This window comes from Monodelphis domestica, chromosome 2, assembly GCF_027887165.1.
Source record: "Monodelphis domestica isolate mMonDom1 chromosome 2, mMonDom1.pri, whole genome shotgun sequence".
NCBI classification, from domain to species: Eukaryota; Metazoa; Chordata; class Mammalia; order Didelphimorphia; family Didelphidae; genus Monodelphis; species Monodelphis domestica.
The window spans coordinates 414,790,799-414,817,835 of record NC_077228.1 but is presented as its reverse complement, the minus strand read 5'-3'; the positions used below and the strand labels follow the sequence as shown (position 1 = coordinate 414,817,835).

The following is a 27,037-nucleotide window of genomic DNA, read 5'->3' as shown; positions in this document are numbered from 1 at the left end:
AATGAGTTAACTTACATTTGTCCGATACTCATATCAAATCAGTCTCAGCATCTCCACTACATCCTAGCCATATATTGGGCACATTTGGCAAATCGTAATAATTCTTCTGTGCAACTGAACTACTTTCGGTAAATGCTTACGTCTCTGGTGGAAGAGAAAATCCAACTCTAGAAAGTACAGGCTATTCTCAAGTTCTCCTTGGTCCTGGAGACTCCTAGAAAATGAAACCAGTTTCAATGTAAGTTGAATTTGGAATACTGTTTAGTTACCTTATTATCTTGGACAACCAACTAGTTTACATTATTGCAGCTTCCAAAGTTGCTTCTAAAATAGATATGTGCTAAGAAAATTAAATTCAACATTTTATTATACAAATCCATTTATATTAATTATACAGAGGTTATTACATTTATTCTTTAGAAAAACAAACTAAACACTAAACTGAAAACAACACTAAATATTGGTTCCAAGGCAGAAAACCAGTGAAGGGCTAGCTATTTGGGATTAATTGACTTCCCTGGGGTCACACAGGCAGGGAGGGAGTGTCTGAAGCCAGTTTTGAACCCAGTCCTCCTGTCTGGGGTCCTGGCTCTCTATCCATTGAGCCACCTACTTACCACAAAATTTATTCGTACGAACCAAAATTCTCCATGTTCAAGATTTCATATTTTTAAAGATATTAAGGAAAATTGAAAAGAAATTAAGGAAAGTTTTATATATATATATATATGTGTGTGTGTGTGATTTATATGTAAAGTTGATTTTGTCATTTTTCCTGTTAGTTTTTTAAAAATCTTTTGACAATTTTGTATATGGTTGTGTGTGTGTGTGTGTGTGTGTGTGTGTGCTTTAAAAAAAAGGAGGTAAATGTATTCAGTCAAAAATACATCCTTAAATGAATATATAAGTATATTCATTTAATAATAAATGAATATATTTATATAATAATAAAATAAATAATAAATAAATAGAAATAAATAATAAAACATATATAAAATATTTTTATATAATGGTGGGACTGGGCAGTAAGGGCCTAGACCCTATGAGCCTGTCTAATATGCTTTGCCTTCTGCATATCAGTGAAGAGGCAACTTATTGAGCCTGCTTCTGAAATTGGGTAATAGAGGAACCCTTCCTCTCCCTGAACAGATAACCTGACTGTTCCTGGAAGGTTACAGAGTGATTTGACTGTTGACCCAGAACTGAATGTCTGTATAAAAGTATCAAATTGGTGGCTACCTCATATGCCTGTCTCTTCCCTGGAAGATTTTGAGTGAAGAGATACAAGAAATGTAAGCCACTGGATGGAGAGGTAGTAACAGTGGTAGCAATGGTCTGCTGCTAGTAACTGTCCATTTTCCCTATCCTATCACTACGTGGGAATGAACACATTGTGCCTCCTCTATTTCTGCCTGTTGTATCTGTTCTTCTCTGATCTTGGATGGAATGAGTATGAAACAGAACAGATGACATTTTAAGCTTTGACAAGTCAGAAGAGTCAATAAAAGCTGGATGATTAGAGTTAATAGTAAAGTTTATTGATAGCCACAGCAGCAAAGTCTGGTGAGGAACCAGCCCAGAAGTGATTCAGCCTGGCAGCTGAGACACACCACACCATGAATGCAAAGGGGTGGCATCTATCTACTCTGCCACCAGCAGAAATGAACGTAGTAGGGGTAGAGGGGAATTTTAGTTTAGTAACAATCACTTTTAGTTGGAGTCCACTTTCCTGAGGGCCTGAGGTGGTAGAGAGAATTTGTTCTTTGTTTAGAAGAGTTTTATACTTCTATCCTCATTATACTTTCTCAGTAAATATTCTTTGGTAAAAAGGGATTGCTTAAATGATATTAAGGAGAGATCCACTGGTTACATTCCTATTGGGAAGATATTAACTGGAATTTGATATTAAAAGAAACACATTGGAAAGAGGCTCATAATCATATCTGAAAGAAAACCCTTTAGTGTTAGATCCCTAGAACAGTAGCCAGCAGAGCTCTGATTTAATGACATAAAAATAAAATAAATACTGGGGAACGTAGATAACACAATAACTAGAGTGCCAAGTCTGGAGTCAGGAGGATGTGGGTTCAAGTTTGGATTTAGACGCTTCCTAGCTATGTGACATTGGGAAAGTCACTTAACTCCAATTGCCTAGCCCTTACTGCTCTTGTTTTAGCCTTGATACTAAGACAGAAAGTAAGGGCTTAAAAATAAAATAAACATTCTATATACCATAGTTCATGTAATATTTGAGCCAGAATTATTTAGGAATGTGACTAAAAAGAGAAACTGTGTAAGGAAATACTTATTTTTAAGTTTGAGACATATATATATATATGTCTCAAATATATATATATATATGTATATATATATATATTTCTCCAGAGCCACAACCAGCAATTTTTCTGCCTAGGACAAGTATCACGTGCTGTGCCTGGAGCAATTGGCAAGAAAAATGCCCTCACTTGGTCCTCTGAGTGGGGGGAGGCAAGATGAGACAGAAGAACCTACCCTCTAGTAGATTCCTATTTTAACTAACTACCTTTGCTAGCACGAGGTTTTGGGAGGATGGCAAATTCTGTCAGTACCCACTAAACTGAGCCTCCTGAGTCATATCATTGTTTGCCCTTTCCTAGTTGTGACTCTGTATTTGACATTAATCAGCTGTTATTTGCTGCTGCTTTCACATAAGTTCCTACACCTTTAAATTTGCAACCACACTTTGTAAGACATACCTTTAAAAATAGATGTCTCAAGACATCAGTTTGAAATAGATATGCCTTGGAATATATAGGAAAGAATGTTGCTTATGCTTCAAAAAAGACCTTGGCTTAAATCATTCAGAAAAGTTATGGAATGCTACTCCAAATAATTCAAAATATAAGTGAATTTGAGATAGAAAACCAGAAGGTAAGTGCCTCAAATTTTCCTTGGTTCATTGTACAAATTGTCTCATTTTCCCCATTTACTTATTTCTGACCTAGTATAAATTAGTATGGTGAAGTATTAAAAAGCCATTTGGGAATGTATTCTTTTGTGATAGGAACAATACCCTAACAACCTCCCCCAAGCCCACTCAATTATAGATTAATATTTTTCCTTAGATGATACTGAGATATTCCCCAAAACTTGGTTGACTCAGGGTACTAAAGACTCGGACTTTTGGCATCATTTCTTCATTCCTTGCATACATAGTCAAGAAGAATTCCAGGATTCTCTGAGGGTTTGGCTGATGGATCACAAAGGGTAATTTAGGTGAGGGAATGCCACTTGCCTGAATCAACTAGTCTTGCATGGTTAAGTAAATCTCTTTTTTGTTAACTGTTGGATGACTTAGGGGAATCTTATTTTATTCCAATATTGAATCTAAACTGCAAGGGAACTTTCCTGAGTCAGGCCCCAGTAAGGAATAATTGGCTCAGTATTGCAGGATTGGAAAAGAATGATCTCCTTGAAGTAGATGGTCAGTGCAGAGGGAGAGATCAGATTAGGCTTCATGCTTCAGGTAGTGCTTTTGGTGGCCTCTAGAAACAGTGAATCCTTATGGTGAGGCACTCCTAACTTCTGGGAGAGTAGAAAGTAAACTGCTTGTGGCTGTTCAGCAAGAAGTGAACAATGTATATATTCTGGGTCTTTAAGAACTGAATTTTGAAGATAATCACAGTAAACTGTGTTTTAGGCCCTCTCCCTTTGTGGGAACCTCTAACCTAGTAATTTAAGCCTCCTCAAAGTTCTACTAACCTCAAAGCAGCCTGGAGGGGACTGAGTTTTTGGAGATGGAAAAGATTTTCTCCTCATCAGAAAGGGACAAAAGCAGAAAAACTAGTTGTCTTCTTCCCCTCCTAGGCCTGAATGTTTTTATGGTCCTTATCACTGCACTGTGGCTAGGGAGACCTGTGTAAACTGATTGGTTTTGAATGGCTTGTTGGAAATAACAATGCACCTGAATGAACCCTTTTCAGTCCTGTAATGTATATGATACAGTGATGGCAGTGATTTAGAGATAGCAAGAAGGCCCATAACAGTGAGAGAATGCAAATGAAGGCAGAATTTTATTATTGTTTGACAACTGTTATGAATAAATTCATTTTGGGGGCAGGTAGGTAGCACAGCCGGGAAGGAAGGAAGATCTGAAGGATCTGGGTTCAAATATAGCTTCAAATTCTTTCTAATTGTGTGACTCTGGACATGTCACGTTATCCCAATTGCCTAGCCCTTACTGCTTTTCTGTCTTAGCATTGATACTCTGATAGAAGATAAGGGTTTTAACAAAAGAAAAGGAAGAATAAATAGAGTTGTGTTTGTTTTTTAATTTGGAATTTGAGAGACCAAGTATACTTTTGCCCTATAGATTTTATTGTAATTCTTTGATGCAAATCATTGTGGGAAGTACTTGCTTGAAGGGACAATGATAGTCTCTTCTGGATCCCAGAGGCATTTCTATAACCAGATTTACGGTCAAATGTGCCAGTTGTACTCCATTTTACTAGTTGAGGATAGGCAGGACTGCCACACCAGTTTAAATAGTTTCTACTCTCACACCAAACTGTGAACCATGAACTATAATTCTCTCTGGTGACTGAATTTAGGGACTCTAGAAACATACAGAACCCAGGGCCCATGAGCATTTCCCTAACATGAGTGGAAATAGCAACTACTTGCCCATGTGGAATAGAGTACATCTATTCTGACCTAGAAGGGTCTTTGGCTCTGTTGCTTTTTATTTTGCCTATTATTATTTTTATTTACTTTATTTTGCTTATTTATTTATTTTATTTGTGACTTTCTCTGAGCAGAGGTCTATAGAGTCAGAGTCCTGGGATAGCAGCAACTACAGCTCTGCCAACACTGGAAGCCCTGGCATGCCAAGATAGAGTAGAGTCAGGCCCCAGAAGGTCCAAGAGAATGATGCTCAGGCCTACACTCCATCCCATAACAGGTCAGAAAATCTTAGGCCTCCAAAATGGCAGCTATCCTGAAATGACACAAGGGGTAGCAATATCTGGCAAAGCAAAGGTACAGATCTTGGCAAGGGGCAGAGACACAGGTTCTAGCAGTGGCACACAGTGGGCAGTGGCTGGGTCCCCTGGAACAGCCACTGAAGAGGGAGCTCTGGGCAGTGGCAAAAGGCAGACCCACTGTAGCCTGTGGCTTTCTGTAATGCAATACTGGTTGGCACTTCTACCCAGGAGCCAGTTCAGCACTGATCATTGCAGATTTCCTCCCCAGAGAGGGTTTGGTGGACCCTTGTTGGAAGGGTCCTTTACTGGCAATAAAGATGAGGTGAAAGTGTCAGACAGAAGGAGAGGGGGGCAATCTCTCAGAGGTCTTTCATGGGGCAAAGGTTTGGTATTTTCTTCCCTAGACTTAGGTGTTTCAAAAAAAGTTGTTGAAAGATGATCTTTACAGATACAGAAGGTGGGAGTAGGGCACAGCAGTATCATGAATGGTGAGATAATGTGGCAGTTCCCTAGATTAGAAAAGTGAGATCGTTTTCTCTTTTTGGATAGGAAAAAGTCATCTCTAATGTGTGTTAGAAATGCTTCATCCTTTTAGGGAGTTTCATGATAGTCATTAGTGAAGAGCAACACGTTACCTACTATCTAGGCTTCTAGATCTAAGTTTTGGTATCTTTGAGTACAGTAATTACTTGAGGGGGGATGAGGGTATGGGATTCAAAAGCTTTCTGATTTATTCAAGATTAGCTTAACAAAGGAGATAAGGGAGATCTTTTCTATAATACCAAATGCTATGGAGCTATACTTTATCTATCAAGTGATTATAGGTAAAAAAGAGAGACCTTTTAAGTTTTGTTTAGAGGAAAAAGCAAAAAAGCAAGAGATAATTAACACTTTCAGGTGCCTATTATCTGTCATGTACTAGAAGAATGGTCTTGTATTGTTCTCTCAAGTAAGGTTTGGGGCTTATGGCTTTTTAAAAAAACTCTTGGGAGTCCAAATAGGAATGCTAACAGATTCCATGGAGAATAAGGAATAAACTTCTAATACGCAAACATCTAACAAGGAGAAAAGACCTTGTTTTTTAATATAGCTTGTATAAATGTGTACTTGCATGTATATACTCTATAACAAGCAATTCTTCTTCATTTTTATTTTTCACAATGAGCTTGTGGAGCCACAAAATTCTAGGAAGCAAAAGCATATTATAATCATCATTATAATAATAGTTATCCTTCATATTGTACTTAATATGTGATAGGTACTATGCTAAGCACTTTGTAACTGTTATCTCATTTGATCCTCACAACAATTCTTTTTTTTTTTTAAACACTTACCTTCTGTCTTGGAGTCAATGCTGTGTATTGGCTCCTAGGTAGAAGAGTGGTAAGGGCTAGGCAATGGGGGTTAAATGACTTGCCCAGGGTCACACAGCTGGGAAGTGTCAGAGGCCAGATTTGAACGTAGTACCTCCTGTCTCTAGGCCTGGTTCTCAATCCACTGAGCCACCCAGATGCTCCCTCACAACAATTCTGTAAAGTAGGTGTTACTATTTTTTCTCATTTTACAGGAAACTGAGGCAGTTAGAGGCTAAATGATTGCTAGGAAAGTTTCTGAGACCTGATCTTATACACATAAGAAAGGAGTCTAGAATTATAGAGACCAGACATTACATCAGTTAAGGTCAAACAATAATTTTATACTTCCCTACCAACTTTTAGCACTCCTAAATCATAGAAACACTTTTGTATTTTTGGGAAATGAATTAAATGTACACTTATTTTTTTATTTTTATTTTTTATAAAACCCTTACCTTCCGTCTTGGAGTCAATACTGTGTATTGGCTCCAAGGCAGAAGAGTGGTAAGGGCTAGGCAATGGGGGTCAAGTGACTTGCCCAGGGTCACACAGCTGGGAAGTGTCTGAGGCCAGATTTGAACCTAGGACCTCCCGTCTCTAGGCCTGGCTCTCAATCCACTGAGCTACACAGCTGCCCCCTACACTTATTAATAAGAGACAAAAGGAATCCTTTTTTTTTTTATTACGATGCCTATATGATTCTTTAGGTAATATGATCCTTTTGCTAATGGAGGAATAAAGCATTGACATTAGAACATTAATGATGCATTGTATTTGAGTGGTTGCATTTAAGCAATTGAATATTGGGAATGGTTAACAATGACAACTGGAAATACGAATCACTGTTATAGAAGCAGATAGAGACAGATTTTCTCATCCTTTTATACCATGAGCCTTCTTGACACTTGCTCCATGTGATTAAGAGGGTTACATCTGAAGATAGCAACTAAGATATGGCAATTGTTAGTCCTTTTTAACCATGAGATTTCCTAGCTGTTGTTACCATCACTGTCCAGCCCTCCTGTACTTGATACTTCCCCTTTCCTAGCCTCATGGCTAACATCATTTCGACCTCTTGCTTCACAGCCTCTGCAATTCAGATTCTCCATATACCAAAGAAAACAGCCCTATGATTTCCTTTGCTTTCCTCTTCCACCATACCAACTGGTACTTTTTTTTACTATGTCTTTATTATATATTTGGGTTAAGTATTTGGTCATAGGCTATTTTATGCTTTTCTGGGTTTCTAAATTTTTTCTGTGTTATCTACTGGCTTTTGTGTGGCTTCTGTGGCTTCTGAAAAATCCCCCCCAAATTCCCATTTAGTTCCTTATGCCAACATGTGATTTATCTAAATGATATATCTAAACCAAGATGGAGAAAGTCAAGTGTGGAAGGGTTACTTATACTTTTTCCTTAACTTGATCATTCATTTGTTCATTTTTCCACAGAAATGGGGAACAGGTTCCATTTTATTCTAAAATTGGACATGAAATGAGTTGTTTGGTGGCCTCTTCTATATGAAATGTGGCATCCAGGGGAAAGTACTTTCAGAACCACAGTCAATAATAAGAGTGACTTACTTCTGCAGAGTTGATTAAAAACTTTGGCTTATCTAATTTATTCTTCACAATAACCCTTTGATGTTCTATCCACTGAAATATGCCAATGGACTGCTTACTAATAGGTTAATAATAGAGCAATAAGGTCCCCAATTAATTAATTAATTAAATTCCATGAAGGCAGGGCCTGTGATTTAACAACTGTATCTCCCTTAGCTCCTAGCACAGCACTTAAATTTTTTTTTAATTTATTTTTTTATTTAGTCAATTTAGAACGTTATTCTTTGGTTACAAGAATCATATTCTTTCTTTCCCTCCCTTCCCTCCCCCTCCCCCTCCTGTAGCTGATGCACAATTCCACTGGGTAATACATGTGACCTTATTCAAAACCTATTTCCATGTTGTTGATGTTTGCAATAGGATGATCATTTAGAGTCTACATCCCCAACCATATCCCCTTGACCCATGTAATCAAGCAGTTGTTTTTCTTCTGTGTTTCTGGTCCCACACGTCTTCCTCTGAATGTGGATAGTGTTCTTTCTCATAGATCCCTCCAAGCTGTTCAGGATCACTACATTGCCACTAGTGGAGAAGTCCATTACCTTCTATTGTACCACAGTGTATCAGTCTCTGTGTACAATGTTCTCCTGGTTCTGCTCCTTTTGCTCTGCATCAATTCCTGGAGGTTGTTCCAGTCTCCATGGAATTCCTCCACTTTATTATTCCTTTGGGCACAATAGTATTCCATCACCAACATATACCACAATTTGTTCAGCCATTCCCCAATTGAATGGCATCCCCTCATTTTCCAATTTTTGGCCACCACAAAGAGTGCAGCTATGAATATTCTTGTACAGGTCTTTTTCCTTATTATCTCTTTGGGGTACAAACCCAGCAGTGCTATAGCTGGATCAAAGGGCAGTCTTTTATCGCCCTTTGGGTGTAGTTCCAAATTGCCCTCCAGAATGGTTGGATCAATTCACAATTCCACCAGCAATGCATTAATGTCCTGACTTTGCCACATTCCCTCCAGCATTCATTACTTTCCATTGCTGTCATGTTAGCCAATCTGCCTAGCATAGCACTTTGTATGAAGCAAGTGCTTATCCCTAGCTGCCTGTGGTGTTCTCCCTCTCAAAACAGCTTTATGTATATTCTATATATGCTTAAATATGTATGTATTCCTCTTAGACAAACATATATTTATCATAACTTATTATGCTTTTATAACAAATCATATGCATTATATTATTATGTTTACAAATTATATTACAGATAATAAAAAATAAGTAGTAACAAAATTATATGTGTGTTTTCCCCCAAAAGAATGAACATACTTTGCATGTAGGGACTAGATCATTTTTGCTCTGTCCCCAATGCTTAAGTAGTTGCCAATTGATTGATTGAGGAATAAACAGTTGTGTAGTTGAATTGAATTAAACAAACAGAAGGGCTGAAAGAGCTGCTGACATCCATCTGGTCAGTCAGATTAGATAGTGAGGAGATAATTTGACTAGATTATATTTCCTCCCTCTACAAATTTTGGTGTGGACAGAGCTTCAGACTTGTCAAAGTTCCAACTCAAATGTTCTTTAAAATATTAACTTACTGTAATATATAAAGATGGCACAATGGCTGGAGTACTGGACTTGGAGTCAGGAAGAGATGAGTTCAAATTCTGCCTCAGATAGTTACTAGTTGTATGGCCCTCTTAGGCTCAGTTTCCTCATCTGTAAATGATGATAGCAACAGCACTTTTAGTACATGGTTTTTGTAAAGATTAAATTGGATATTTGTAAAGTACCTTTCAAAACTTAAAATATTTTCTATTTTAAATGAGATGTAAAGAAGATAGTATGGTATCCTATATCAAGCAAAGGATTGGTTGTTTGATATGGCCAAAGAATTCTTTTCAGCCTTATTTTCTCACATGAAAAAATGATAATAGTAATCCTTACCTGACGGGGCCAGTGTGGGAAAAGTGTTTTGCAAATTGTAGAATACTATATAAACATAAATGTAAAATCAAACAGCTTATACCTTGATTTGTAAGATAGAAGAAACAGCATACTATGAATGAGATAAATATTTATACACATAGAATTGGTTTCACCTTTGCTTTACTCTACTCAGCTAATTATTGCTTCTCAGATAAATAGTTACTGTTGATGTTGAGTGTTAGATATTTGGTGAGGGTTCATAAACAAGTTCTGGGAGAAGGAATTTGAAATCTTCAGCAGTATCTGCCATCAAAGGGATGGCATTAATGAGCACATCTGAGGATAGAAAGAGGAGTACTAAACGGAGTGTATGCCTAGAAGAAACTAGGGTGTGAATTCAGTATGAAGTGATGCAAACAAATACCATAAAACAATAATTATCTTAGAAATATTTAAAGATTCTTGAATTCTATAATTCTAAGGAACAACGATGATGATGATGATGATGATGACATATAAGAGCATAATAAAAAAATCATACTTCCAGCCTAGACTGCAATGGAATAAATGTTATGGAATATAAATCTGGGAAGGGGGATCAATTTATACTAAAAACTACTGATTATTTGCATGACAAGGTATCCGGTATCTTAATCTTCATATGGGATAGAAAGATCTGAGCCAACCCATGGCCACTCTGGTTAACAGTTACTTTGTTGTCTTGCTTTGTGAAGGTCTTTATAGGATCATAGATTTAGAATTAGAATGGAATTCAAAGGTCAGCTAGTACAATTTCCTTGTCTTTTAGATGAAAATGCTGAAACAAAGAGGTTTATGACACAAGTAGAAAGTAACAGACCTAACATTTTTACCCAAGTCTTTTGATTTCAAATCCAACTTTTTCTCCATTTCACCTGACTCTCAATCCTTCATATTGGACTTATATCAATTACATGTAAAAACAGTTTTCAAAATTTTAAAATGAATTTGGGGCCTCAAATTCTTACCCATACTCTCCCTTCATGCCCCTGCTGAGATTGTAAGCAATCTCATATGGATTTTATGTGTACAATCATGCAAAACATTTCCCCATGTTAATCTGTTTGTGGAAGAAAACTTGAACAAAAAAAATTAAGAAAATGAAAAAAGTTTGCTTTGGTCTGGATCCTGACTCCATCAGATCTTCCTCTGGAAGCATATGGTATTTTTTGTCATCATGAGTCCTTTGAAATTGTTTTAGATCATTGTATTGCTGAGAATAACTAAGTTATTCACAGTTGTTCATCATATAGTATTTACTGGGTACAATGTTCTCCTGGTCTGCTTATTTTACTCTGCTTTAGTTTGCGTGCTTCTTTCCAGGTTTTTCTGAGCTCCTCTTGCTCATCATTTCTTACAATACAATAATATTCCATTACCATCATATACTATAACTTACTCAGCCACTCCTCAATTGATGAGTATCCCCTCACTTTCCAATTTTTTGCCCTCACAAAAAGAGCTGCTTTAAACACTCTTGTACATATAGCTACTCCCCCCCCCCCCCCATCCCACTTAATGGTATTGCTGGGTCAAAGGATATGTACTGTTTTATAGCCCTTTGGTTATAGAGGAACATCTTAGATCTGGACCTGGAAGAGAGCTCAAAGACCTTCTATCTAGTACAATCCTCCTCATTTTACTCATATCCCAGGCTATGAGATAACTATCCTAACTAGCACTGATACTGAGGTCAGAGCCCCAGAGAGTGGGGCTCTGCAGGGATGTAGGGTGGTGGGGGGGAGGAGATGCCTTTTTAGTATTCTCAGCTCAAGCCCCCATGCTGGTGTACTTCCTACTATGATTATCAGTTGGTTTCATTTAGTCAATAATCTTCAAATAGTTTTAGAACGGGATATTTATTTATTACAGTTAACAGTCGGTAGAAAAAAACTATCCCTTCCCCTCAAGTCTATATTTTCTCACTAGTATTTACAGAGTCCAGAGAAAAGTAGACATGGCAAAGGGGTAACTCATAATTTCTGGTTGCTTGAAAAACTTTTCTTCCATTTTGGGTTACTCAAGAAGTTCCCCTTGGATATTCTATCATGTCTTTGCCAAGCTCTTTGTGTAAAAATGCCCTCCCCAAATTGCAACTTGTCACTAATGTCCTAGAAGATAGTGTTAGGATATGGTTGAGAAGTTCAAAATCTTAGGTATCCTGGGAAGTTTGCAAGGTTCTCCTTTAGCCAAAACAGGGATTAATTGAAAACCAAAGTTAAGGGTTTTCCTTACTTCCTCTGACTTAGGGTCCCTTCTTTTTAAAAAAAATTTTTTTAATAGTTATTTATTTATTTAAAAATATTTTCCCATGCTTACATGATCCATGTTCTTTCCCTCCACCTCCTGGAGATGATAAGCAATTCCACTGGGTTATACATGTATTATCACTTGATACCTATTTCCATATTATTCATTTTTGTAATAATCTTTTAAAACCCAAATCCCAAATCATATCCATATAAACAAGTTATAAATCATATACTTTTCTTCTGTGTTTCTACACCCACAGTTCTTTCTCATAAGTCTAAGGGTCCCTTCTTAGGAATTTTGTTGGAGTGTAACACTTGATTCAATCTTCTCTTCTGAACTAGCTTGCCAAATTTATAGGTGCCCCTTAGAGTGTTACCAAGTTTCTTCAGACAATCTAAATAGGTTATCTGGGCACTATCATTCTGGTTCTAGGGAGGTCTCATTTAGCCTAACCCCAATGTTTGAGATTGACTAATGGAAATAGGATCTTGAGGTGTCCAATTCTTAATGAGAAAATGGAAGGGACATGAATACATGAAAGCAACCATCTACTTTCCAGCAAGACTGGGAGGGTAAAATGGCTTCCTTTAATTGTTTATGTGAATATTCTGAAAGACTAAAAGTACTGGCTTGGTAACTTTGGGCAAGTTACTTACCCCAATTTGCCTAGCCCTTGCCCTTCTGTTTTAGAATAGTTATTAAGACAGGAAGTAAGGGTTAAAAAAAAAAGCAAAAAGTGCTATATCAATGTCAAGAAAAGAATGTTTTAAAAAAATTATAGTTATGATATAATAATAAAGAACGAATAGTAACCATTTGGGCAATGTAAGCTAATAATAATTACACCATATTTCCATCAATTCATTAAACATTTATTGTGCCTACTATGTGCCAGGCATAATGCTAAGGCTAAATTTTTAAAAGGCACAGAGATAATCCCTGCCCTCAGGAAGTTTACAATCTGGGGGGGGGGGGGATAAATGGGAAATAATCAAGTGACAAAGCACTGGAATGAAAGGTGTAGAAAGGCTTCCTGTAGGAGGTGGGAGTTTAGTTGGGACTTGAAGTCTGAGGAGAGGAGGTCAGAAGCAGGGAGCGCATTTTAGGTATTGGGGACCCTTACTGAAGTGGGAAAATTTGTCTAACTCTTCTTGGACTAGGCTGCTGCCGGGTTGGTCGTCTTTCTGGCCTTGGGGGGGAAGCGCCTGCCAGCAGAGGGCACTGTTTCCGTCTTCCTCTCTCGGGAAAGGCACAAGCCTTTGCTGGGGGTTTTCTCTCTTTCTCTCCTCTCCCTCTCCCTCTTCCTCCCTCTCTTCCCCCTCCCACTCCGCCTTCGCGCTCGCTCGCCTTCGGCCTCACATCCGGGTCTGGCGCTGCTGCTGCCGTCGCTGTTGCTGCCGTTGCTGCGACCGCTGTCAGTGTTAGTGCTGGCACGTCCGCGGCGGGGTTGGAGCGCAGTAAATGGCGGCGGAGGGAGGCGGAGCGGTAACCGCACTCAGCCCGGCGCCCCCAGAAACTTTAGCTTAAAAGCCCCACAACTTTCTCCCGGTTGCAGCCGCTCCTCGTGGGGGTTGACCCCGAAAGGGTGGGCGGAAGAGGAAGCTAGGCGGGAAGTCGAGTGAGGAGCAGGGGGAGGGAAGAAGAGGGGGCGGCTCGAACCCGCGGCGGAGGCGGCTGCTCGGAGAGGTCGCCTTTGCCTCGCGGCGCCGCTGTAGGTCCCGGAGCCCGAGCTTGGGCCTCGCGCCTCGGAACCGACCCTGGAGTCGGGCTAGAAGGAGCTTCCTCCTCGAAAGGTGGGCGCGTCTCCGGCGCCCCAGCCCTGTTGCTTGTGTCCCGGCCGGCCGGCGGCGGGGAGAGGGGGAAGTAGACCAGGTCTCTGGCCAGACCAGAACCGGCGTGCGTGCGTGCCTCCGAGTCGTGGCTAGGGCGGTGGTGTAGGGGGGCTGCCTGGCGGCCGGCCCAGGCTCTATCTCCCTGCTACTGAGTTCGAGGGGTTCCGGAGAAAAGCCGGGCCCCAGGCCCCGCCGCCCCGGGGTCGCGGGGCGGGGCGGCGGTGAGGAGCGAGGGAAGGGGGGTGGGGAAGAAGATGGAGGGATTAACGCTGAGCGATGCAGAGCAGAAATACTACTCCGATCTCTTCTCCTACTGCGACATCGAGAGCACCAAGAAGGTGGCGTCCAACGGGAGGGTGGTGGAGCTGTTCCGGGCCGCGCAGCTCCCCAACGAGGTGGTCTTACAGGTTAGTGCGCTCTTCCCTTTCGCCAAATGGTCTTCCTGGAGTCGGATCCACCGGGCCAGGATGGGTGGCAAGGGAGGCCCCTGCAACCCTGGAGCGCTGGCTCCCCTACCTGCCTGCCATAGGCACGAGAAAACGACACCATTTCCATGGAAGGGCTGGGGATCAGCAAATTGAATCTTTCTAGGTCTCAGCCGAAGAAGGGGGGCAGCAGGTGCCTGTGGATAGAGTCCTACTCTAAGGGCAAAAAAGAGGAAGGTGAAGATTAGTTTCATGGATATAGTTTGGGGGCAGCAGAATAAGTCTTATAAAACTTTTAAATGCAGAATAAGTATTCGCTCTGTATTATCGGTGTACCAGTTTCGTACGTGTCTTCATGTATATGCTACATTATTTCCACTATATATTATCTATGTACATGTTTTGTCCCCATTAAATTTCTTGAGGGCAGGGATTCATTTTTTGACATCCTACCGCCAGCTACAAGCTCAGTTATCTACTATGTGCTCAAATACTCGAGTCAAATTGGATACTAACTTGCTCTATATACCATATGTTTTCTGCCCGTGAAAAAATTCCACCTGAAGGAATTTTAGTAGTTATAATTTCGGGTGTAAAACTGGGTAACTGGGAAAACAGGGAATTAAAGTTGTCAGAACAGGTAGAAACTTAAAATTACACCCCTCCCCTCCGTTCCCTTCCTTTCCTTTATTAAAAGGTTCTTCAAGAGTTGAAAGAAAACTAGTCAGTTTAGACTTTTCATACACATGAAAAATAAAAAACTTAGTTATTTATGGAATTTTGCTTCTAATTAACCTTATAAATAATAGAATAACATTTACCCCCTCAAGTTCAAAAAGGTATTTTCTCCTCTCCGTTATTACAGACTTAAACTACTGGTTAAAAATAGAAATTGATTTTAAAAGCTGGTCTTTTTATTTCTTAGCCTTTAAGAAAAATGGGCATTCTGTGTTCAGTGTGCCCGAGTGTTAATACAACATCTATTTAATAGGAGGCATGACTAACTAGAGAGATCTTGCCTAAACAATATCTTTAACAGGTTCTAACCTTTCACTTTAAAAATACTGATGCAAACCAATTATTTGAATCACCAAGTTTCTGATCAATGCATAATATAGTAAAGTAGCAAAAGCAATGGTCTAGGAACTTGGAATTTTGTCTTTCAGCTCCATTACTTCTAAAGTTAAACTCTTGAGTTTTGGTTTCTTCAGTTGTAAAATGGGAATTTAACTAGGTTATGCACTTCCGTCTCCAAAATCTTTCAATTTACGAAAACACAGGGAAAGAAAAGAAATTGTAGCATCTCTATAGGGGTAACAACTCAGAAGATATTTTGTGTAAGCTCTATCTATCTTGAATGACTACTATCTCTTTATCTTATATATGTCAAATTGCTTCATTTTAACCTTGAAGCAAAAAGTTTAGTGTCTTATGTATCAGATTTGAATGACAGCCAGGAATCACAAGCTCATATCTTAGTAGTAGATAGAGTTGACTTAGTGCTTTGTTTAAAAGTATAATACAGAATCATTTTCTAAATATGGATTTTTGGAATTAGACTTCATAGAGATCTTGTTTGATCATGCACATTAAAGACATGGTTCTTTTTGTAGAAATTAGCATATTCTCTTACTGCATTCTTTGAGTTCTGGGAACGTTCTGGGGGTTCTTAACTATTAAAAAAGTTTTTTGTACCCTTTTTTAGATAAGTGATATTAGGTGCATAAGATAAATTGTATCTAAGAACAGTTTTTAAAAAGAAATCCAAATAGTTTTCAAAATCTTAAAAAAAAAAAAGTCATTTCTCACACTTCCCATGTTAAAACTACTCTTGCTTTAGAGTGTATTGGGAAAAAAAGAAAAGCTGATGATAGATTTCACCTCCAAGGGTTCTCAAATTTAGGATATGTTGATAAGTAAAGTTACTTTTCTTTTTTTTTTTAACTCTTACCTTCCATTTTGGAACCAATATTGGTTCCAAGGCAGAAGAGTGGTAAGAGCTAGGCAATGGGGGTTAAGTGACTTGTCCAGGGTCACACAGCTGGGAAGTGTCTGAGGCCAGATTTGAACCTAGGACCTCCCATCTCTAGGCCTGACTCTCAATCCACTGAGCTACCCAACTGCCTCCAAGTAAAGTGATTTTTAATTATTCCTTTTTTTCAAAATGTATTAGCTCTATCCATATAATTTTAAAATTCAACTTTTTACAAAATATATCTAATTCAACATTTTAGGATGTGGAAATACAAAGAAAAATTTAAATATTTCAAATTGAGGTTTGAAGAGTTCTAGGTATTCATGGAGGCTGAGGTAAAAATGTTTGCAGCATGAGGAGAGAAGCAGCTTGTGCAAAGGCTAGGAGGTGAGAGATGGAATGCTAAATTAGGGAACAGTTACAGTTTGACCAAAACATAAGAGTTCACGAAGGAGAGTAATATGAAATCAAGCCAGAAAGCTTGTTTGGAGCCAGATTGTGAAAGACCTTAAATGCCAGAGGAGTTCATATGTTATCACAGAAACAATAGGGAACAACTAAGGTTTTTTGGGGGGCAGTGGATAAAATGCTGGTCCTGGGGTTAAGAAGAATAATTTTATTACAGAGTTAAAATCTGGCCTCAGGCATGTATTAGCTCTGTGACCTTAGGCAAGTAACTTAAGCCTGTTTGCCTCAGTTTCCTCATCTGTAAAAAAAAAACTGGAGAAGGAAATGGCAAACTACTTCAGTATCTTTGCCAAGAAAATCCCAAATGGGTCATGAAGAGTCATACACAACTGAACAACGACAATGCTTCTTGAGCAAATTAATGATATGGTTAGATCTGTGCTTCAGAAATACCAGTTTCTCAGCTTTGTGAAGGACTATAAACTGGAGGGAGGACGGAGAAACTGTCAGAAAAGACATCAACTATAGGAGGTTATTATGCCTCAGCAGAAAGATGGTAAGTGAGAACTAGGGTGGTGGTTGTCTGAATGGAGAAACAGTCTGGAGAGAAACATTTACAAGTAGATTTGATAGCATTGTTAGAATTGACAGTTACTTGATAACTGTTTGGATATGGAATAAAGAATAAGGAAAAGAGTGATGGGCAGATAGCAGATACCTTTAACAGAAATATACAGGGAAAGGGGTAGACTTTCTAAGGGATGAGAGTGAAGATGAATACAGTTTTAAAATTTTTGAATTTGAGATGCCCATGAGACATCCCAATGTCCAGCAAGTGATGCAACATGAGAACTCATAAAAAAAGATGAAGACTATGTATATATGTTTTACCATTATCCTTCTAAATAGAATGATTAAACCTAAGAAAGCTGATGAGATCTCTTAGGCAGTGTAAAGAAAGAAGAGGGACCAGGATTGATATCTGGGATATACCTACATTCAGAAAATGTAGACAGAATGACCTCAGCAAATGACACTGAGAAGAAAGGGTCAGACAGCTAGGAAGAAAATCAGAAGAGAGCAGTGCCACAAAAATGAGAGAAAGAGAGAATATACGGGAGAACATGGTGGTAGAAAGTGTTAAATGCTTGTAGGAATTTTTTGCTTTTGTATTCCTAGTGTCTTGGACATAATAGGCACTTAATAAGTGTTTACAAGTAGTTTTTAGAAATAAAGTTGACCTATTTCTATTGCCTTGAGTGAAGTGCAAAAAATAAATAGCAAAAGCAGTCACATCAGCAACAAATTGGCAACAGTGAGGAAACTCCCTGAAGCAGTACTCATAATACTAAATGCTAAATAACAAGCTGAATGACTTGGAGGGAAGTTTCTAAACACTGGGCTAATTCATAGCATATGGGGGAGTATGACATATAGTTTAAGTAAACTTTTTTCATTGGAGGAAAGGTAGGGTTTAAGATTAGGAGGAATATCATTGTCCCAAGTTGAAAGCATGTGAGAAAAACTATGATCCTATCTACTTAACCTCTACTTTTTGGTTCTGCATGTCTTCTGTCCAAATAGTGTTAGTAATATACTAATGTCTACCTTATGGCTTGTTGGTAGTTATTGAGCTCTGTGGGGGGCTTTAAGTATGCCTTTATGCTATAGTGGAGTAGAAAGAATGCAAGGACTAAGGTTTAGTTCTAATGCTGCTGTTAGATAGTTGTGTGCTCTTTGGCACATTACTTAATTTCTTTGTATGCTTTAGTTTCCTCTGGACAAGTTGGAGAAATGAGACTAACACACATGAAACTAATATAAGGCAGGAAGTGCATTCTAAAAGTTCAGTAGGAGTTCAAAGAAGGAAGGAATCAATATGAACTTGAGTAGTTAAAGAAGACTTAAATAGTACTTGAGCTGTACTGTAATGGTGATAATTAGAGTGGAGGAAATAGGACAATAAGTAAAGGCAGGAATGAGTAAGTTGGCCTAATTAGACCAGAAGATACCTCTTTGGGGAAGGAGTGGGAAATTAGGTTGGATATGGCAAGATTGGGATAGTTGAAGTTGATATGATGGACATATAAAGGCTTTGTTACTTCTTGAGTGCAGAAAAGTAGTTGATAAGAGTAGTATTTTAGAAAAGTTAATTTGGTGTTGTTATATGGGACAGATTAGAATAGAGAAAGACTAATCTAGAAGACAGGTAGGAGAGTATAACAATAAAGTAGACACAGTTTGGACTAGTATGGGGGCAAATATGGAAATTATGAAGGATTTGGTGTGACTATGTCAGGAAATGTAGGAATAGCATGAGTCAGCAATTTGCTGAAGGTATTAAACTTCAGTGACTCAGAGAAAGACAACACTCAAAAGTGGGGAAGTTAAGAAAGACAATTAGTTTGAGCGTAGATAATCAAGTAAATCAACCAGATTTTAGATTTCTTGAATTTTGAGGTCAAATTCTTATCTACAGGCCATGTGGAAACAGGTCTATAAATTTCTCCAGTAATAAAACCTACTAGGCTTCTCAGCTTCCCAATCCTAACATGTTCTCTGTTGTTTTTCTTAAACTTATTCCTTCCTTCACCAAGATGCAAATCCTTCTGACTTTTTTTTAATGTACAATTTTTAGCTTAACTCTTAATTGTCTTATTGCATCAGTAGTTACTCCTCTATTACAGTTTTTCACTATACCCTCTTGTTAATAAAGTCTCCTATACATTATACATGTAACTACTTTCATGTCCTGATCTTAAAGTCTCATCATGGTACCATTTGTCATTACATAGTATTTTTGGTTCTTCCTTTCCTGATCTCCATGAAAACTACCATCTTTCTGTTTGCATTTGTTAATGTCAAAATTGTAGCTTATTAGATCAATTATATTCCTTTTTATCAGTGTATACATTCAGACCATTGTCTTTATAACAAAAATGAAAATTAATATAAAAATGAGAAAAAAGATACTTCATGTAACTAGAATAGTTCTTACCTTATTTTAACAAGTAATATTGAAAATGGGAAATGGATGGAGAAAAGAACATCTGTACTGATTATAACAAATTTATAATGAAAAATTTCCAATAATGAGGAAACAAAAGAGCCAAGAGACTTTCTCAGATAGTGGTTTGTTTGTCAAGCAGAGATGGTAACTCAGAGCAACACCAATTTAGAATGTAAACTCTTGATAAACTTTTCTTATGGAGAATAATTCTGTAAGATTATTATGAATAATGTCATCTTTTAAAACATCTAGAAACAACTAAAAATCTTTAAAGGAAGTTTGGCAGGAGACCCAACTAAGCAAAGTCATCCTGAAGGCATTAAAGATGAAATTGGAAGGACAACAAAAAATGGGAAACATCTTTTAAATTTTTATAATTCTTTATATCATCAAGGATGATGAAACCACTATATTTTGATTCTAATAATACAGTTTTAGATGTGTTGCCTGAGAAAGTGCAAATGTTACAGAAAAAGAGATGAAAAAACATTCGGACTGTGCCAATATACATAGAAGAATTCTATGTTGGAGGTGGCACAATTTTGAAGGCATTGGGGAATATGAGTCTCAAGAGTTACTGAAAGAGGATACTAAACGCCTGGGAAAAAAAACGAGGCTTATTTTCTTCCTTTCCTCTCTTTTCTCTGACCCCCCTCCCCAAAGTGACCTAGAGAATATCAGTAGTATACATATCACATGCTTACTTTAATAATTTTTTTTTGGTGAGTATAATTCTACATGAGACTTGAGGACATCCTTAATGAAGAGATTAGATGGAAACCAGGAAGCTTTCATAAGAGACTACTCCAGTCAACCATGTCTAGTGAAAGATGTAGAGAACATCAGCTTCCACTGTACTTTTTGTTTGTTGATTGCCCCCAAAAAGCATTGATTTTGTAAAACTAGCCTAAAAATGTTCCTTCCAAAGGAGGTCAAAATCATACAAAATAACTAGAGAGCTTTTAGAAACAAGTAATTTTGTTCTACCTGATTGTTTTATATCAAGCAAGCCTTAAAAAGGACTACTTACTGAACAAAGGGGCTGGCCCCTGAAGGGGAATTCCATATAGATAAGGAGATCCTTCAGATGTCCCTATTTCTATACTATTTTGTGGAACATTTGAGTCTTCTGAATGTGTTCCATAAGTGGTTTGCCTTAACAGTGCATACAGGAATAAACAATTGGTCTGAAGAGTGCCTGTCTAGACTATGTTACATTGTTTTATTAGATTATAGAGTATGGACGGTACACCAGGCCTAGAACTGAATAGGAGGCAAGTGAACTGGATTTGCTATATGGAGGGTTGCAAAAAATTTTTTTGAATGACTTCCATGCTCCCATGAAACAAAGGCCTTCCCATTAAAAAAAAACAACAAAAAACAACCTGTCATTAGTCTTAAACTGTTGCATTCTGTGTTAGGAACAGACTTGAATTATCATTGGTATCAAGAATTCCTCCTGTGGAAACTAGCATATTGGCAATTGTTTTGGAACTTATATTCTTAGAGAACTGCCAGAATCACACATATTATTTATTTCTTTACCTCGACTATTAGATGATAAACTACCAAAGGGGATGGATTATATCATAAATCTTTTTATTCTCCACAGTGTTTAGCCCATGGACATTAAGTAAATATTTGAATGAATGAAAGAAATCTCAATAAGGAATATGGAAATAATCATTTTGAAGATTAAGAAACAGTTTTAGGTTTTTTTTGTTTTGTTTTTTACATTAGACATTTCCAAATATTGTTTTTGCCTATCAATGTGAATTTCTTGTTTGTTTTTTAATTTTATTTAATTGATTAAGAAAAATTTTCCATGGTTACATGATTCATGTTCTTTCCCTCCCCTCCTCCCTTCCCCCTCCCATAGCCAACGTGCAATTCCACTTGGTTTTATATGTGTCATTGATCAAGACCTATTGGATTTCTCTTGTAACCAAGATAAAAACATAAACTTCCAAAAAACCAAAGTTCTGCAAAGTTATCTGATATTACAGCACATGTAGTATTCTATGCTTGTAGTTTCTGCACTTCTCTAAAGAAAGGTATATTTTCTTATATTTTTCTTGGCACCACATTTTGTCATAATTATATAACATTGTTTCATTTTATTTTTTCTATTAACATTGTAATAACTATATAGTTCTTATTCTTATTGCTTACTTTGTTCTGTCAGTTCTTAAAAATCTTAGTTTCTCTGAATTACTCATACTTGTCTTAAAAATATTCCTTTCCATTCATTTGTTTAGTCATTAATTGATGGAAATTAACTTTTCTTTCCTATTTTTTTGCTACCATAAAAAATGCTACTATGAATATTTTGTCATATATGGCATTTTTTGTTTCTGACCTCCTTGGATTACATACTTAAATGTGGTATCATTGGACATGATCATTCCCAGCTACCATCATCATCCAACTACTGACCATATGCCACCAATTGGCAAGTAAATCCTAGACCATCCGAAAGGCCTTCCCATCTGGACGTTAGCTACTATTATACAGGTGAACAGCCTTTATGGAAATTTTTGATCTGGAAATGGACTCTGCAGCAGCTATAATCCTCTCTCTCCCCTATAATCCTATCATCCCCAATAGTCACAATTACTGAATACTTAGAAAAAACATTTCTTGTTCCCAAAGTCTTGAAACTGTCATATGGTTCAGGATCATGCACATAGTTGTTGTATCTTGTCTCCCCAATTAAACTGAGCTCCTGAAGAACAAGGACAATTTTTTTTTTAATCTGTAGTACTTGGCCCAGTGCCTGGCACATAATAGGTGCTTGTATTAAATGCTTGTTGACATGACATTAGAAACAGTCTTAGAAATGACACTAAGGAATATGTATCTTAATATCCCATAGACATCTTAAACACAGCTTGTCCAAAACTGAATTTGTTTTTTTTCTTTCTCTCTTATAATTTCCCTCCCCCTTTCCCTTTCCAAATCCCTCATTACCATTGAAGGCACTATCTTCCCAGTCTCCCACCTCTGACTCTATTTTCTCATCCTTCATATCCTATCTTTTGCCTATGCCTACCAATTTTAACTTTGTGATATATCATATGCCCTCTTCTTTTCTCTGACATTTCCACTGTTCTGGTTACATACCTTTATTATCTCACTGCTGGTCTATTGCAGTTGTCTGCTTTTCCTACTGCAGTCTTTCTTACAGTCTTTTCTTCATGCAGTTGTCAAAATGATCTTAATGCCCAGGTCTGACCATCTCACCCCTGTACTCAGGAAACTCCATTGGTTTCCTGTCACCTCCAGGATCAAATAAAAAATGATCTGGCATTCAAACCCTGTGTAAACTGGCTACCTCCAACTCTTCAGTCTTTATACTCTCCTCCCATGCATGATGATAACTGACATCCTGGCTATTCCTTTGACCAAAACTGCATCTCTTGATTGGCAATTTTTGTTGATTCTCATTCTTAGAATTCTCTTCCTCCTGACCTAAGCCTCATGGCTTTCTTCAGGGCTCAGCTAAAATTCCATATTTTATAAGAATCCTTTGCCAGTTCCCTTTCTGTTTGTGCCTTTCCTATGCTGATTATTTCTAACTTAATCTCTAGAGTCTATATGTATATAATTTATATGTAGTTATTTGCATGTCACCTCCCCTTTTTGATTATGAGTTTCTTGAGACTAGGGACTGTCCTTATATCCCTATGATTTAGCCTTAGCATATATTAGGCACTCCCTTATTGACTGTTGTACATTAAAGTGCCCTGCAGGTATAACCTTACATTTTTTTAAACTCCTACATTAGAATATTAGTTCTTTGAGAGCCTGGACTATCTTATCTATTTTTATCCCAAACCTTTAGCACAGTGCCTTGCACATACTAAGTGCTTAATTTATTCGTTTTCATTCATATATTTGGTCAAATTTTATGGCTATTTCATTCATTAATTCTAAATGGTTTTATAAAATTCATTGTTCTACCAATGCTGTATTATGTATTAATATACTTGTTTTCATGGAGCTTCTCCAACATTGATCATTTCCATTGTTTTTCATCTTTGCCTGTTAGTTGGGTTTAAGGTTTAGTATTGTTTTGATTTGCATTTCTTTTGTTATTGGTGGTTTGGAGCTCTTTCACATAGTTGTGGATAGTTTGAAGTTATTATTTTCATATTCTTTGTCCAGCTCTCTATTTAGGAATGGTTTTTGTTTCTTCAGAAGTATAGATGCTACAGTTGAAAAGCTAATTATCTAAATTAAAAAACATTATTTATGAAAATTGACCATAACTGCTGTCTTTGTACTATAGTAACATTGCTCTAGTCAGTTTGAATTTTGTAACAACTTTCATCAGCTGCTGATTAAAGACCAAAAGGTTTGCCTTTATAATCTCCACTTTAAGGTCATCCCAAGAATGAGGTTTTGATGCGTTCACAACATTTTTCATGATGCCATGAGGAAAAGTCTTATGGAGATAGATCAGGTGACCAAGGTGGTCAAATTAGAAGATCTCCTTTAACAATTTGGCCTGGAAAGTTTTATTCCAAAACTTTGCCACACAATGCATAGGGTACCACATCTTACAATTAAAAATATATTCAAATATTTCAAAATAGTGTAAATATAAATGAGTAATTATTCATGTGATTTTTTTTTACTTCTATTCCCAGTAGTTCTTTTTTTTTTTTAACCCTTACTTTCTGTCAAGGCAGAAGAGTGGTAAGGGCTAGGCAATGGGGGTCAAGTGACTTGCCCAGGGTCACACAGCTAGGAAGTGTCTGAGGCCAGATTTGAACCTAGGACCTCTCAGCTCTAGGCCTGGTTCTCAATCTACTGAGCCACCCAGCAGGCCCCCCACCCCCCACTAATTCTTGTCGAATTAGGAGCCCTTTATAATGTTATTGAAAGTTCTTCCAGGTGTATTTTCATTTTTTAGTAATTTGATTGCTGTAGTACTAACTTTGTAACTTAGGTAGTATTTTTTATTATATTGACACCATCCTGTCATGAACAATGAATATAGATCTCTAATTATTTGTCCTCTTATTTTTTTTCCACCATTTTTATGTCTTAATTGTGTCTTGGTACATTGACTTTTAGACATGTATACATTTTGTGGTCATCTGGGATTTCTTATATCCTTCTGGTTTTCATTATTGGTATTTCTGTAGAGATAAAAATGATTTTTATGTATTTGCTTCTTACTGTGATATTTCAACAAAGCAATTGTATCCATTTCTTTGCTGTTTCTCTTGGGCTTTATGAGTAAACAATCTTGTTGTCTACAAATAGTGATAATTTAATTTTCTCTTTGCCTATATTTGTTGTTGGCATCTTTGTCTTGTAATATTTCTTATAGTAACGATATTATTTCTGTCAGACAATAATGAGGAAAGGGGAACTTTTCTTTTAAAATCCTGTATTTATTGGGAAATCTTTTAATATTTCTCTGTTGCAAGTAATACTAGGGTTTTGAAGCTTGTGTTTTCATGTGCATTATCCTATTAAATACTAAGATTTCTGTGCCTGTGTTTTTAAGAGTTGTTAGTATAAACCTGTTTTGTCAAGCCTTTTCTGTATTTTTGATAACATAATTTTTTTTTTTAAACCCTTACCTTCTGTCTTGGAGTCAATAGTGTGTATTGGCTCCAAGGCAGAAGAGTGGTAAGGGCTAGGCAAAGGGGGTCAAGTGACTTGCCCAGGGTCACACAGCTGGGAAGTGTCTGAGGCTAGATTTGAACCTAGGACCGCCTGTCTTTAGGCCTAGCTCTCAATCCACTGAGCTACCCAGCTGCCCCGATAACATGATTTTGGTAATTGTTTTTGTTTGTTTTTTAAACCCTTAACTTCTGTCTTAGAATCAATACTATGTATTGATTGCAAGGCAGCAGGAGAGGCTTGTAAGGGTTAGGCAATGAGGGTTAAGTGACTTGCCCAGGGTTACACAACTGAGAAGTATCTTGAGTTCAGATTTAAATCTAGGACCTCCCCATTTCTAGACTTGGTCTCAATCTACTGAGCCACTTATCTACCCTCAGGAATGTTTTTTTTTCCCTCTAAATTTGTCAATTTTTTTTTATGATGATGATGAGATGATGATGACAACTATCCACAAACATAAACATTTATAGATACAAAGAACAAGGTAAAGATGATTCTATATGGAACTGTAAATCCTTATGCACAGTTCATTGATAAATTATTTTATTTTTTTAAAAAACCCTTACCTTCTGCCTTAGAATCAATACATGCATTGGTAATCAATACTGTTTATTGATTTCAAGGCAGAAGAACGGCAAGGACCAAACAGTGAGGGCCAAGTGACCTGTCTAGGGTCACATAGCTAAGAAACATTAGAGGCCAAACCTGAACCTAGGGCGTCTTGTCTCTAGACCTGACTCTTAATCCAATGAGCCATATTTTGTGTGTGTGTGTGTGTGTGTGTGTGCGTGTGCGCGCCGAGTTCCTGCGTGTGTACAAGGCAGAAGAGTGGTAAGGGTTAGACAATGGGCAATGGGGATTAAATTGGCTTGCCTAGGGTCACAGAGCTAGGAAGTATCTGAGGTCAAATTTGAACCGGGACCTCTGGTCTCTAGGTCTGGCTCTTAATCCACTGAGCCACCTAATTCCCCCCATATATAATTTTTAAATGTTTTATTGATGCTCTTTTCTTTTTGCATAACTATCACTATTTCCCCACTCTTCCTCCCAACTCTTTCCACCTGCCTGCTGAAAAATAAAAATCTTTCTTTAGTGGCAAATAAGAATAGCAAAGCAAAATAAGTAAGCAAAAAAAAATGCATTTGCCACGTCTGAGAATATATATCTCATTTGACACCTTTAAATTAGGTGCTTCGTTATCAGGCTTTTAAAGTTATAATTTATTCTAGCATTTATCACAATTCTTAAGTCTTTCAGAGTTGGCTTACTTTATATTATAGTAATTATTGCATTAATTGTTCTGGCTGAGGTTATTTTATTCTACATCAGTTCACATGGGTTTTTCTGTATTTCTCTAAATCTACCAATCTTTTTATCATTTTTTATGGCACAATAATATGTCATTACATTTATAATCATAATTCATTCAGTCATTCTTCAAAAAATAGAAGACACCCACAATATTGTTTCTACATAGTTTTGTTTTGTTTGCTACAAGTACTTTGGGATTTTTATGCTTCCTAATGGCACCTCTGGACAAAAGTTATGTACAGTTTAGTGACTTTTTAAATTATGGTTCCAAATTGCTTTCCAGAATGGATCAATTCACTACCCCATCAGTAGTGCATTAATTG

General features: G+C 37.4%; 1 protein-coding gene and 1 long non-coding RNA gene across 8 annotated transcripts in view; one reads left to right on the top strand and one right to left on the bottom strand.

Moving 5' to 3' along the window:
• Nucleotides 1-2,334: 2,334 nt before the first annotated feature.
• LOC130457461 (uncharacterized) lies at nucleotides 2,335-13,574 on the bottom strand. Its single transcript, XR_008916687.1, has 3 exons — nucleotides 13,470-13,574; nucleotides 9,488-9,608; nucleotides 2,335-8,603 (listed from the first exon to the last, which is right to left on the bottom strand). It is a non-coding gene; the product is annotated as an uncharacterized LOC130457461 (long non-coding RNA).
• REPS1 (RALBP1 associated Eps domain containing 1) overlaps nucleotides 12,975-27,037 on the top strand; it is a 97,317-nt gene continuing 83,254 nt past the window's right edge. For all 7 annotated transcript variants that reach the window (XM_056818876.1, XM_016428923.2, XM_007484633.3 and 4 more), the window contains exon 1: nucleotides 12,975-14,349. In XM_056818876.1, coding sequence (XP_056674854.1) covers nucleotides 14,197-14,349 — 153 coding nt within the window. In that variant the 5' untranslated portion in view covers nucleotides 12,975-14,196. The remainder of the gene's footprint in view (nucleotides 14,350-27,037) is intronic.